The 12,959-nt window shown below is 36.5% G+C and overlaps 1 protein-coding gene across 2 annotated transcripts in view; it reads left to right on the plus strand.

Moving 5' to 3' along the window:
• The first annotated feature begins 4,047 nt into the window (after positions 1–4,047).
• The window catches only part of LOC140332522 (cytosolic phospholipase A2 gamma-like), a 17,382-nt gene continuing 8,470 nt past the window's right edge, over positions 4,048–12,959 (plus strand). Inside the window, exons 1-9 of one of the 2 annotated variants that reach the window (XM_072413756.1) lie at positions 4,048–4,202; positions 5,604–5,688; positions 5,848–5,993; positions 6,328–6,535; positions 7,242–7,350; positions 7,516–7,656; positions 8,493–8,552; positions 8,653–8,688; positions 10,002–10,115. In XM_072413756.1, coding sequence (XP_072269857.1) covers positions 4,141–4,202; positions 5,604–5,688; positions 5,848–5,993; positions 6,328–6,535; positions 7,242–7,350; positions 7,516–7,656; positions 8,493–8,552; positions 8,653–8,688; positions 10,002–10,115 — 961 coding nt within the window. In that variant the 5' untranslated portion in view covers positions 4,048–4,140. The remainder of the gene's footprint in view (positions 4,203–5,603; positions 5,689–5,847; positions 5,994–6,327; positions 6,536–7,241; positions 7,351–7,515; positions 7,657–8,492; positions 8,553–8,652; positions 8,689–10,001; positions 10,116–12,959) is intronic. The other variant, XM_072413757.1, reaches the window with a different exon arrangement.

Consider the following 12,959-nt stretch of genomic DNA (forward strand, 5'->3'; position numbering starts at 1 on the left):
TGGCTGGAGTTGATGGTACACTTTATTTTAATCTATTTTGATTATAAAAAGGATATATTTATTTAACCAAAGTGAGAGTTAAAATGATAAACTATGTTGGCAGCAAGGTATTTGCTTAGATCTATACAGGTTAATACAATACTTACATGGCTGATGATGATTATATCATCAAAAACAAAAAAAACTCACTCACCTTTAACTTTGCAGATCTGTTGATACATCTGGAGGTTTCCTGGATCAGGAGCCATCAGCACATTTTTTTCCCATTGAAGAGCATGCATAGAAGCAGCAGAGAGAAGCATCCTGGGATACATATGTCATGGATCCCCGGAGGCTTTTCTATGCTGCTTATATGCATGCCCGAGATCTTTTTCTTCAATAGGAAAAATATTGGATCTGCACTCCTAATCTGTCTTTATTGCCATGGTGATTAGGACAGAAGGGGAGACGCTTTACCTTTTTTTAAAAAAATACGGTAGAAAGAAGTTATTTTTTTCCTTACATAAAAGGGTTGTCTAACCCTTCATGTAACGTAAACATTTTAGTTTGCTCTAAAGTATACCACTGTATTCCATGGGGTTGTATGAGTGGAAGCTGTCCCCTAAACTTAATTAAACATATAAAATAGTTTTGCTTTATTTAATCAATACTGTTAAAGTGAAAGTGAACTCACCTTGCTCCATCCTCAATGCCAACATCTTGGGCCTGACTTCTTCTGGGTTTGGGTCATCGGCTATCTTAATTTACCAAGTTACAGTGACATAACTTCCAAATATGTGTGCAGGAGTTCATTCATTCTAGGTGCCCAGGATGGACAGGACAGGCCAGTAAGTTTGTGTTATTGCAGAATAGCCTATCTCTTCAATAAAGAGCTGTCTGCTATTTAGTTTAGTTTACTTACACTTTAAAAGACATTGGAGATTTTTTTTTCATTTGATGACTAAAGAAAGCACAAGTTCTCCTTATTTTCATAGCTCGGCAAACATTTATTGGGTTGCATTGTGCCGCAGAAGTTAGCATTCTGGGTCCCAGGTTTGAATCTCACCGAGAACACTATCTACATAGAATTTGTCTGTTCTCCCCCTGTTTGCATAGGTTTCCTCCTACATTCCAAAACAGCTAAGCAGTTAGCTTAATTGGTTTCCTCGTAACTGACTGTGTTAACGATATATGACTATGGTACATTAGATAGTGGGCCCCTTTGAGAGATAGTTAGTGATATAACAGATATAACATTGAGTTTTGTGCTGTGTGATATGTTTGGGCTACAGAAATACAAGTTAATAATTAAAAACATTCAGTTTGTGATATAAACAATCACTGTGCTAAACAGCCTCTGCATCCCTTTTAGGTGAGTTTAATGTTTTGTTTTTTAAGTAAACTATCAATATTGTAAAATTAAAATTAAGCTTGTTATCAGAAACTATATGCAGACATGTTTGAAAAGGAACAGAAAAAAGAAAAGAATATTTGGTTAAAAATATTAAACCTCCTAAGATGCCGAATGTGGAAATGAACAATGATCAGATACTTAAAAAAATAAAACAGTGTGTTGAAAGGTGTAACGAGAGTAATAAGTAACCGGCAAGGAACAACAAAAATGTCTGCAACCACGCATTGCAAATGTGACATGGGCTAAAATGTTCCACGATTGAAGTGTATTAATAGGTAAGTGAAAACTCTTCTGAGGCAAGGGTCATTGTTTTAGGGGTGCCAATGTCTTTTTAAATGTTTAATATAGCACAAATATGACTTATATTTGGTAATAAAATGTACTGCTTGATCAGATTCCATCTGCAGTGTTTTCTGTACACACAATGGGATGTTTTACATACTACATTATAATAGTAAATCAAAAATTCTTTGCTGTGGATGCCACAGGAAATATTTATTATTTGTATTAGCTTTGTATGATTGATTTGTAGCTGCAAATGTAAATTAATTTGTAATTGAAATAAAGTGAATGGAAATTTAAACTTCACTAGTAGAATTGGAGGTTTGGATAAAGGGGTGGTGGGGGGGGGGTTGGATAAGAGTGACTGGGTTACTAGTGTGGCTTTAATTGAGAACTGCAGAAGCTTATTGATTAGTAATAAAACATTTTTAACATTTAAGACATGTCAGATTCAATGTGAACAACTCACAACTAGTGAATTGGTAAACAATTAACTGTATTCCTTTACACACTGACAGGTATCCACATGTACTGAAGAGAGGCAGAGCATAGTAACAGAGCTGTTGGTAAGGGACATTTTAGGCACATGTGTTTGTGTAGCAATTAACACACAAACTCAAATGTTAGATGGCCAAAACACAGTGTATAAAGAAATATGTGCATGTGTTCAACATAACAAAGCCAACAAATATATATATATATATATATATATATATATATATTTCCAGATACCATAGACACATCCAAACATTCCAGCATTATCCTTCCACTACTATCACCTCTGGGAAACAGATCCTCAAAGGCGCCCTCCGCCACCAACATCCAAAAGTGAAGTCTGCTTCATTTCAATCTTATGTTCCTAGCTACACCTCACCACCTCTGGAATGATACCAGCCACAATGCAGCCTATTCATCCAACATACCCAATAGGTCACCCATCCTGTAACCTATCACCAAGATGGTTCCCCCACCCCTCCATCAACATTTGGATACCCCCACTGAGGACCTGCAACACACACACAAATACCCCCCAAATTCAAAGTTCAAATTCCACAAACAACACAATAAAATTATCCCCAGTAAACTTAGAGTGGGTGGGTCACCTTGCTTCTTCTTACCCATCCCCCACTGAACTTCTGCCCCAATCACCTTCTTTCAAACTTTAACTTTTTCCCTGATGTTCCTTGATCCCCACACTCTCAAATCCCACCTTACACCTTGTTGTCCTCTATGCCCCGGGTTTCTGGCTTATACAGGTTGTCCCAAAAGTCACTATACATTTTTAATGAATTTCTAAAAACTACACAAGAAACTGAGTTTATTCATATTTTTAGCATCAACAAAAAAGTCATTGCAGTTTTACATGCTAGACTCGCCATCACGTTCAAATGCCTTGAAGACTAGCTGTATACCTTCACATGGTTAAAGTGATAATACACTTACAAAAACCTAGGTTGTAATTTACTGATGGCCTCAAGCCTCTCCTAATGATACTTGGAACAAAACAGAAAAAAGTGTGTAGTGATTTTTGGGAGACCCTGTAATATTTGCCCACTATTTAAAGGAGGATGTACTGGGGCGTTTTTAGTAAAGAGCGATAGATAGACACAATTTAGCATACAGAAGCAAGGTACCATAATGCATCCCATCTGACATGCGTGAGCATTACAACATACCGCGCATATGACCAAAAATGTAAAACGTGTTCTGAATGATGCAATATGCTGCAACACATACATGACAACAGAGCCGTAGAAATAAATTGAACATTACAAGATGTGTAACAAAAGCATAGAAAGATCCAAAATAGTGGTATCTTTAAAACATTTTTAGCTCATCAGTTTAGTTAAGCTCCATGCAATTCATATTCTACCTCTGACATGTGTAGGAATACCTACACATGTTGCTTTATAGATATTTACAAAGTCTATATAGACATCATTGTTATTTTTTATAATCTCAAAGTTTTTAAGCAGTGACTGGTTTTCATACTGGTGATATCAGTGGTGTCCTGGTATTTCCAAACCATGCAGAGTAGTATTCAGATTGCCTTTTCTGCATGTTAACTGGTCAGTTTTCTTGTCTTCCAAATGATATATATCCTGAATCTCTTTGCTATGGCCCTGGGCTCCAGGGGTGCACAGAAACTGTTATAGGGGTAAAGAGGGGGTGATACCACTTGCCAATTATTAGAAGTAAATGTTTTTTTTTTCGGGTTTTTTTTTAAGTTGCCATGAATCAGTTCTACTAATCACAGAGACAGGAAAGCTGATGAAATCTTTTCAAATAGGTTCCAGCTGTGTGGGCAATCAGTGGGATAAGGGCTTCTGTAGGCTGATAAATATAGCATGTTACCGTGTACATACCTCATGCCTCATTCACATGCTGTTTTTTCTTCACAGAAAACTGATGTAAACAGTTTTTTCAGTTTTTGTGCATGACAAGTTTACATATTTGCACATACCATGTCTTGTGAGCTTTCAAAAGAAAATGTTGACATTGTAGATGGATCTAATAATACTTCAGAGTAAGTAACTACAGCCATTTTTGCTTGGTTTTAACACCGTATATGGAGTTTGTGGGTTATTTATTTTTCACACACTTTTTTTTCTGCAAATATTTGATTTTTGCAACAGGGATCTGTGTTCAATATTTTAAACCTTTTTCATTATTTATTATTAACTTTGCATGCAAACCACCCTGACTTGAAAATTAGCCAAACAAAAAAATATTTTCCATTGACAATTTCTAGTGCTCAAGTGCAACCATGGAAAACTTTTGAGGGATACAAATGGAATTACGGTGAATATAGACCTGGGGTACCATCCAGTATCTTTTATTCATTATTTGGATTGCATGGTCACCAGCTTGTTACCTAATTATACAGCTTAATAAAAACTATATTGCGTGTGCCCTCTAAATTGTCTGATACTGTGAATATTTATAGCTCTACCCTCTAGTATTGTTGTTCTGATTCTGAATATAGATGTGGTGGTTGTACCTGGATATGTGCAAAATGTATTTATTCTGTTAATTGCGGTCAGTCAGAGGTTATAACTTGTATCTATCTTATTGCAGCACTAGGTCAATAGGTTCCAAAACCTAAAAACTAAGTAATAAGTAAAATATTGCAGCTTATGAGTGATGTATCATCAATGCCCATGGTTCTGTTAGTGATGGTATGATAATAAATTTTACTGCACCAACATGTTTAAAATTCTGTTTATGCATACTCTGTAACTACATTTGTCTGGTGTGTGTGAATACAGATTGGTGGGTTAATCACTTTCACCTCAATCCTTTAGGTTAATATTTATGTAAGCTATAGGCAATGTGTCCTTGAGCATCAGGTTGTATGCATGGATAATACAAACCCCTTTAAAGCAAGTATGTAAAAAGTGGTTTTAGGTCTTCTATGTTATTAAATATTGTAAACTGTAATTTTATTATAACAAATAGTGTTGGTCAAATTCAAAAATATTGGTCATTCAGTTTGCTTCAACAAGAACCAAATAACACCAATATATATTAGAATCCTGCTGCTGAGAAGGGATTTTTTGGAGGAGCCAAAAACTGAGGTTATTTACTGTTGTGGACTGTTGCAGAAAATAAAAAGTTTAGATAGTTGTTGTCAGACTTCCATATTCTTCCTTGGATGTAAGGTGGTCTTCCCAAGCCATTTTGGTGAATTTGGCTGCTGTAGCTACTCATAAGAGACCAGATCCAACCACTAGAATTTCTCCCTTTTCCATCAAATCTGGAACCAAAAGGAGGCAAACTGTAACAGCGTTTAATAAATTAGGAGCATTTTTTGTTTTGACAGTTTAGAGCAAGAAAACTGATCTAGGCCATGTACTAATAATTTTGCTTAATTTTCCTGAAAATTGTATTTATTCTGTAATTTTTTTCACCCTTTTCTTTGCAGCAGATCAGCAGGAGAAACTGTATCGGTGAAAGCAAGGAAGGAAAAAGTAAAAGGGGCATTCTTGCCTTTAGGCATAAATGTTAAGGAGGTAAGTCTTACAACATTTTAAACGGTGTAAATTATTAAAAGTACAAAGTGAAAATCTAGCCCCCCCATCTATTATTTTATGTAGGCATGCCAAGGATATTTATGTTCATAACTTCTGTCCAATGCAAAGGTCTAAAACTGGTGTTTTTTTTTCCTGTAGTATTTCAAACCTCCTGTAATTGCTGTCCTGGGATCTGGTGGTGGACTCCGTGCCATGGTTGGTTTGCAGGGTACTCTTTCAAAATTGTCTGAACTAAACCTTTTAGATGTTGTTACATATATTGCTGCGACATCCGGATCAACGTGGTAAGTACATTCAAACAGAGTTGCATACCTAACTAGTTGTTTGTTACCCCTTGGTATTTTTAGAAAAGCTTACAGGAAAGGCACTGAGTTTAACCCTACCACGGCTGATCTGTTTCCCCTGTTCCACCTGCACACCTAACACCTGTGTCTGAACTCCATCTTTCACTCTTGCTTTTACCATCTTTCCTACCTGCCACTGTAATGTATTTGTCTGCAATTTCCATCCATGTAGAAATTTGCCTTTCATATTTGGCCATGTTAAGCCAAATGCCCTGTACCAATTAATAAAGCGGTTTAAAGCATTATCCAAAATCAAATTACTTTAACTTTACAGGTGTATGTCATTTCTATATTCTAATAAAAACTGGACAGAATTTTCATGCATGAAAAATCTGGAGAGTCAGTTATGTGAACAAATCAAAAATGCGACCAAAAGAAACTGGGGAGAATCATGGATGATGATCAAAGAGAGATTTTTGGGAGAAATGTATTCATTGACGGATTTTTGGGCTTATGCAGTGATTTTCAAAATCACCAATACAGTAAGTACACATCAAAAAAGACAGGTTTTGTCTAGTTTAAATTGCTAAAGAATTTTAGATCTGTATTACTCATGGTAATGTTTTGTAATGGTACTTGACCTAAGCCCTCATAGCGATTTTTATTTTTTATTTTTTTTACCCTATATTAGTGTGATGGGTGGAGATATCCATATATATAGCTAATGTTATATAGCTATTTAATTTGGTCCCATTGTTTACCTTTGTTTTGCTGCTTTAAGGTAGCCAATTTACTTCAATAGCTTGCCCACTCACCTAAAGGATCTGTTGATGAGCATGTTTTGATAAAACCGCAGACTACATGTATATGTACTGGTCTGCATTGGCATGTAAGATACTATTTGTTGAAGTGCCATTGACCATAAATAACAAGTCATCAAACATGGAGGTGTTCTTGGATGTAACCACACCACAAAGAACGGCTGCCTTGGTAATCTGATCAGCTCCTATAGTCATTTTATATTATTATTATTAATATTAATAATTGATCTCCAGATATCAACTGACTTGTGAGACATAAGATGCTGGCTTTTTGTATGCTTCTGGATTATCTTGGTCTGCCATATTGGCTTGTACCGTCCACCTTCCAACATAGTGTGAACCAGCTACCCTATATACTTGCAGATACATGACAACATTTTAGTGTGTGTGTTTTTTTTTTTTTTTTTTTTCCTCTCATCTTCTCCAGATTAATAGAGGAAAGCTATCTGGTCACAAAGCTGGATGTGAAAATGGCACACACCCATACCCAATCTACGCTGCTGTGGAAAAGGAAAGTTTGCAAAATAACGATTTAGGTATGTTCACTCAAGTCTTAATGTTTCAAAAAATAATCCCCATTATCCAAGGATTTATTGAACAAATTAGGCCTTCGACTTGAAGCCTTTTTTTTTTTTTTTTAAATGAAAAATAAGAAACATTCTTGGATGGTTAATAACCTGAGAATACTAATTTTTTTTTAGGATCTTGGTTTGAGTTTACACCACACTTGTCTGGATTTCCTGCATACAAATCCTATGTAAAGAGTGAACTCCTAGGCAGTAAGTTTGAAGCAGGATGTTTATTGGAGGAGCAAGCTGAGAGGGACTTAACATATCTTGAGGGTGAGTTGGATCAGATATTATCATTAACTTTAACACTGCAACTTAGTGCACATAAATTTAACCAAACCTTTTATTCACTAACTTTGAAGTAAATAATGGGGTGAACATGACAAGGCAAAAGTTGAGATGGAATTTTCTATGGGAAAAAAATTACTTTGGGAGAAAATCAAACCTACCTTTTTTTGGGTCTTTAGATCACTGGGCATCTTTTGATCTGTGGCTCAACCTAGGTTGAGAAGTTTAGGAACAGCATGGTAACTTTTTTTTTTGGGTTGGGTTTGGGTCTTGGGTTGCACAGCACACTTTGTTGAATTTTTTTGCATATATAAAAAATGCATATATAATGAACTATGTCCCTGGAATAAAAATCATACATCGCTAGTGAAAGCTTAAAATTGTTCCTACAGTCTATTAGGGTACTGCCGCTACCCACTTTAGCAGGGTCACATGTACAAGCTGCAATCTTCACATCTGAGTATGTTATTGATACATCATGACTTTGTGATATGCTGATTCCAGGGTCAAATTTTGTTAGGCCTGACAAAAGTAGTAGGTACCTACAAAACATGATCCATGGTGACTGAATTGAGAGGGGGAGAAGGTTAGCCTGTTTGGTCAGTGTTTCTTTACATGGGGAAACCCTTGTAATAACTTTGTGAGCTATAAGGGCCCAATAGCGCTTGTCAATCTTGCATTAATATATGTATATTATGTGTTCTGTCCATTGAAGCACATGAGCTACCAAAAATTAAACTCATTTTGCATGTTACTGTAGTGGGATGCTGACAATTTGCAATCAATATTGTATTGAACTTTTTTCTTTTCGTTCCCCTCAGGATTGTGGGGTAGTGCAATTGGGGATACTGTTCCCCATCTTGTTCATGGATTACTTCATGGTAAGTATGTTCATAGTATGTACTTGAAGTTTTATTGCAAGTGAGATCATATATATTACACAATATATAATTTCTTAAAATTTTCATCATGTGTTTATAGATGCAATTCAAGATTTTATGTCTTCCTTGTATGGAGGTAAGAAATCAACTTAAAAATGTTTTCCCTTTTACATTTAGCATTTTCAATCCTTTCTGACCTGTAACAACAATATCTTAGGACAACATAAAGTAAATTGTCTGCTTCTCCACTTTGCCTGTTTTCTAATGGTATTAAAAGTATTGTAACCTTCCTAGACACATCCTAACACATGCATCTTGTGGCAGGAAGCTGTTTGAACCGTCAAAGGTAATGAATTATGGGCAGGACTGTCGGTGTCTCAACTCACAAATGCTGCACAAATGATACAAGTTACTGATTGGAGAATCGATTTGAAATGGTCCCAATTCTAACTTGTGTAAATCATTTCCCTCATCCCTCCTCGCTCTTTCACCTTTAGCGGTCAACCTTGCGTATAGGAGCCCATGATGGATGATCTATCCAAGAAGGAATTCAGAGTGGAGAGCAGTGACATTGTAGAGCAGCTCGTATCACTGGAAGGATCATTGTGGGCACATATACACAACCAGGGGTGTTTCAAGAAAACACGGGGCCTAAGGGGAAGTTGAAAAATGGGACCAAACTATGTGCTGCAGATGCAATATGTGGGTGTGATTGCAATGTGCGCCTGGTCAAACTGTAATGATATTTTCAATCACAAAATCCTTGCTGTTCTATACTCGCGGAAGTGGACCATAATTCATAACACCCAGGTATAAATTCCAGCCATAAGATCCCCCCTCCACACCATAATCCAATCATGATCCCAGTCCACATGACTGTAAAATGTTACTGTATAGATGAGGAGGCTAAATGCTGCTGCCACCATGTGTCCAATTCTGACTGGTTGCGCAGAAAAAAAAAAACTCCAGCTGTTCTAAAAATGACACCGGAGGGTGTGTGATATAATGTCAACGAGAATGGCGGAGCATATGTGTCATGTTGGAGCTCTCACTGGGTTGGCACCAATGCTCTGTATTGGTTATTGGTGGACTTTGGCCAGAAGGCGTCCAACGTAATGGCGCATATACAGTGACGTGGTTTGTTCTATCAAAATATATATATATATATTATACATAGGCTTTAATCCCATGTAGCTGTAAAGTGTTTTTTTTTTTTTTACTAGTTATTACAATGTAGCCACACCCTGACCATGCCCCATCCACTTAACCATGCTTACTATTTGGCATGCCTCTGCTTTTTCATTTGTCCCTTTCAAAATGTTGATGAGGTATGATCTTCTCCACTGAGTTCGATATTGAAATATTAAACTTTTTTTAAAGATTACCATCACCCTATTTTTACTAATGCATTGCAATACAGAAAGTTGCATATCTTTTTTTCCTATATAGGAGTTTCTTCTTTGTGTGCTACATGTGAAAAAATAAAGGAAATTATTTACCCTCTGGCGAGAAACAAAGATGACATGGAAAAGGCCTGGAGTACAATTGCTAACCAGATAGAAGGTATGATGTGTTTTGAATCTTATTGCATACGCTTAGAGAACTAGTTTTTCTAGAACTTACTCACGAATTGAAATACACTTACATATATATATATATATATATATATATATATATATTGGAAAGTAAATGTCCAAAGGGGGGGGTCAATAAATCATATTTTTCGTTGCCAGACTAATTGTAGTAGGAAAAGTGTAAGGAGAGCAAGAATGGCTTTTTATGGCAAACACATACTGTTCAAACAAACATTTTATTTTAGATATTCAAGAGCAAATAAAATTCAAAGGTATTATCATTACCCAATAACAAATTGGAGTAACAAAGAATGAAACCAAGAACAATGTTTTTAGGCTTGTTACAAATGACACCTAAAATCCAATCGGCAAGACCACTTTATATTGGTAAGATATATATGGTAAGAAAGTCTCAATTTTGCTTACTCAGAGGATACAGAGATTCACATTTGCTGTGTTATAATAAACACATTAAACACAACATCAGTTTACATGATTTACAAAAAAAATGACAACCATATGATATGGGTAAATTATTTTGATATTAGGTATGTCAGAGGATTTGTGTCTGTCTTGACGTATAGAAAATTACTAAGATAAATAAAAATATATGAATTTTAGAGGTAATTGGTTTAACCTCCCTGGCGGTAACCCTGAGTGTGGCTCAGGATTAATTTTCAGTACCAAAAGAGGTAACCCCCGAGCCACACGTGGGGGGGGGGTGGAATTGCCAGGGAGTTTAAAAAGAACCTGGTGCTAGAGGACACCGTGAGCACCGCTCAGTGCCGGGCATCTGTAACCTGGAAATGGCTGGCGTGTGACCGTTGGGGATGTGACGCCAGAGGAAGCAGATGCCGGGCATCTACGTGCAAGCATGTGGCTGGGGGGTGGGACCGTGGGTCTGGAAGGCTGGACAGGCAGGAAATCTAAAATACTAAATATTAGGCTGCTTTTACATTTAAAAAAAATACCCGATATTCACATTGACAGGGAGATTAAAATAAATCTAATTCAATACCTACCATTTGTATGGACTATTAATATCTTTGTATTGCATGGGATATGAATAGTGAAATAGGTTACATTATTTGGACGTCTCTCATATACAGGTCCCCGGGTTACCTACTAGATAGAGGTTTATTCTTAAATTCAATTTGTATGCAAGTCAGAAAAGGTACATTATTTTAATAAATGCAATTAGGATAGGTGTTTGTCTCAACATATTAGGCAGTATGGTGTCCGTTAATGTTTGAAATCCTGACTGTGCGTTATTCGCAAAAATCTTTATGGAGCCTAGACATTCATTAACATCTAGAGCAAGCTGTGCTTTGATGTGCAAAAAGAAACCACTTCAGAGCTTGTCTTGGTCAATAAAGAGTTGCAAGAGGCTGCAGAAAGAGCTCACCCCCCTAAAATCACCCACAACCCCAGTTGTGCTTGGCAAAAGATTTCTTCTGCAAACCACCCCCTCCCCTCTTCAAGCCTTTTTTCTCCAAATAGGAAAGCCTTGTTCTGCCAAGGCGTCTGTATGTTGGATGTCTTTAACCCGGAGACTACCTGCTTAACTTTGCTGAAGCTCAAATGCTAATGTGAACAGACATCAATACGTATTAACTGGCTCAAGAAATATAAACAGTGGTATTTTTCTGGCATAATTATATAGAGAGCTCATTATGTCCCCATAATAAACTGTGTGTATGTATATATGTGTGTAAATAAATATATATATATATATATATGAGAGGATTTGACCTACCATGATGTGTGGATAAGGATTTTGATATAAATGCATTTTAAATTACTAATAGTGATGTAATGGTCTCTATGTTTAGATTTATGCCAGTAAAATCCTAGAATTGCTCCCAAAGAGCCACATTGTATGTATATATTGTCATTTATAGGATGAGACCTAGTATATAGAGGAACTCTAGTCTAATAAAACAGAACTATACTGATGTCCACTTGGAAACTCTAGCAGTCTACCCATGGTCTTTAATTGGACTGTTACATACTCCATTTCCACATATTCCTGTGACAGTCGGGGTAAGTAAACTTGCTACAATCGTTTACCCCGAAACAAGCATTACAATGCAATCCGATTGTCATACAACATTGTATGACAATCGGATTACAACTTGGAAAAAAAACACTTACCTTGTCCCCGCAGCTCCCCTGGAGATGTCTTCTCTCTTCAGCCTTCACCCGGCATGTGCAGTGATGATCTCCGGGGTTTCCAGGTGACGTCGCGGCAAGCGTCGGTGCGGGTGGGAGCCGGGGCGGGAAATTCAAATCACTTTACATTCAACTCAATACAAAAAAAGCTGTATTGAGTCCAATACAAAGAAATCTTATATATATATAAATAATTGTATTATATAAGCTACTGTACAGTTACATTACATTATACACTTTTTTTTTTTAATTTTGGAGATATTTCGGTGAGTTATGCCTAAGAATTATAGCCTACAATCTAAAATAAATTTCCATGCAAAAAATGTTTCTTTTTGCATGGAAGTACGGAAAGAATTAGAACACTCGATGTTTGCGTACGCGTCCCTCGACGATTCCTGATGATGTCAGTACATACGCCCGTCGACGGGGGTGTAGCGGGAAATTCAAATATTTTGTATTGGATTCAATACAAACTCCTGTATCCAATACAAAATATAATTTATGTGGTTTTGTCTATAGGTATATGACATTGGACTCTGTTTTAAAGTTTACCACACTAGGGAAGGGTTTTAGAAAAACATATTACTATACAGTATACCGAAATATTGCATTTTCAGTATTTTTTATTGATGCATTCTTGGTTAAGATGATTTATGTGTTT

The sequence above is a fragment of the Pyxicephalus adspersus genome, chromosome 6 (assembly GCF_032062135.1).
Source record: "Pyxicephalus adspersus chromosome 6, UCB_Pads_2.0, whole genome shotgun sequence".
NCBI lineage: Eukaryota > Metazoa > Chordata > Amphibia > Anura > Pyxicephalidae > Pyxicephalus > Pyxicephalus adspersus.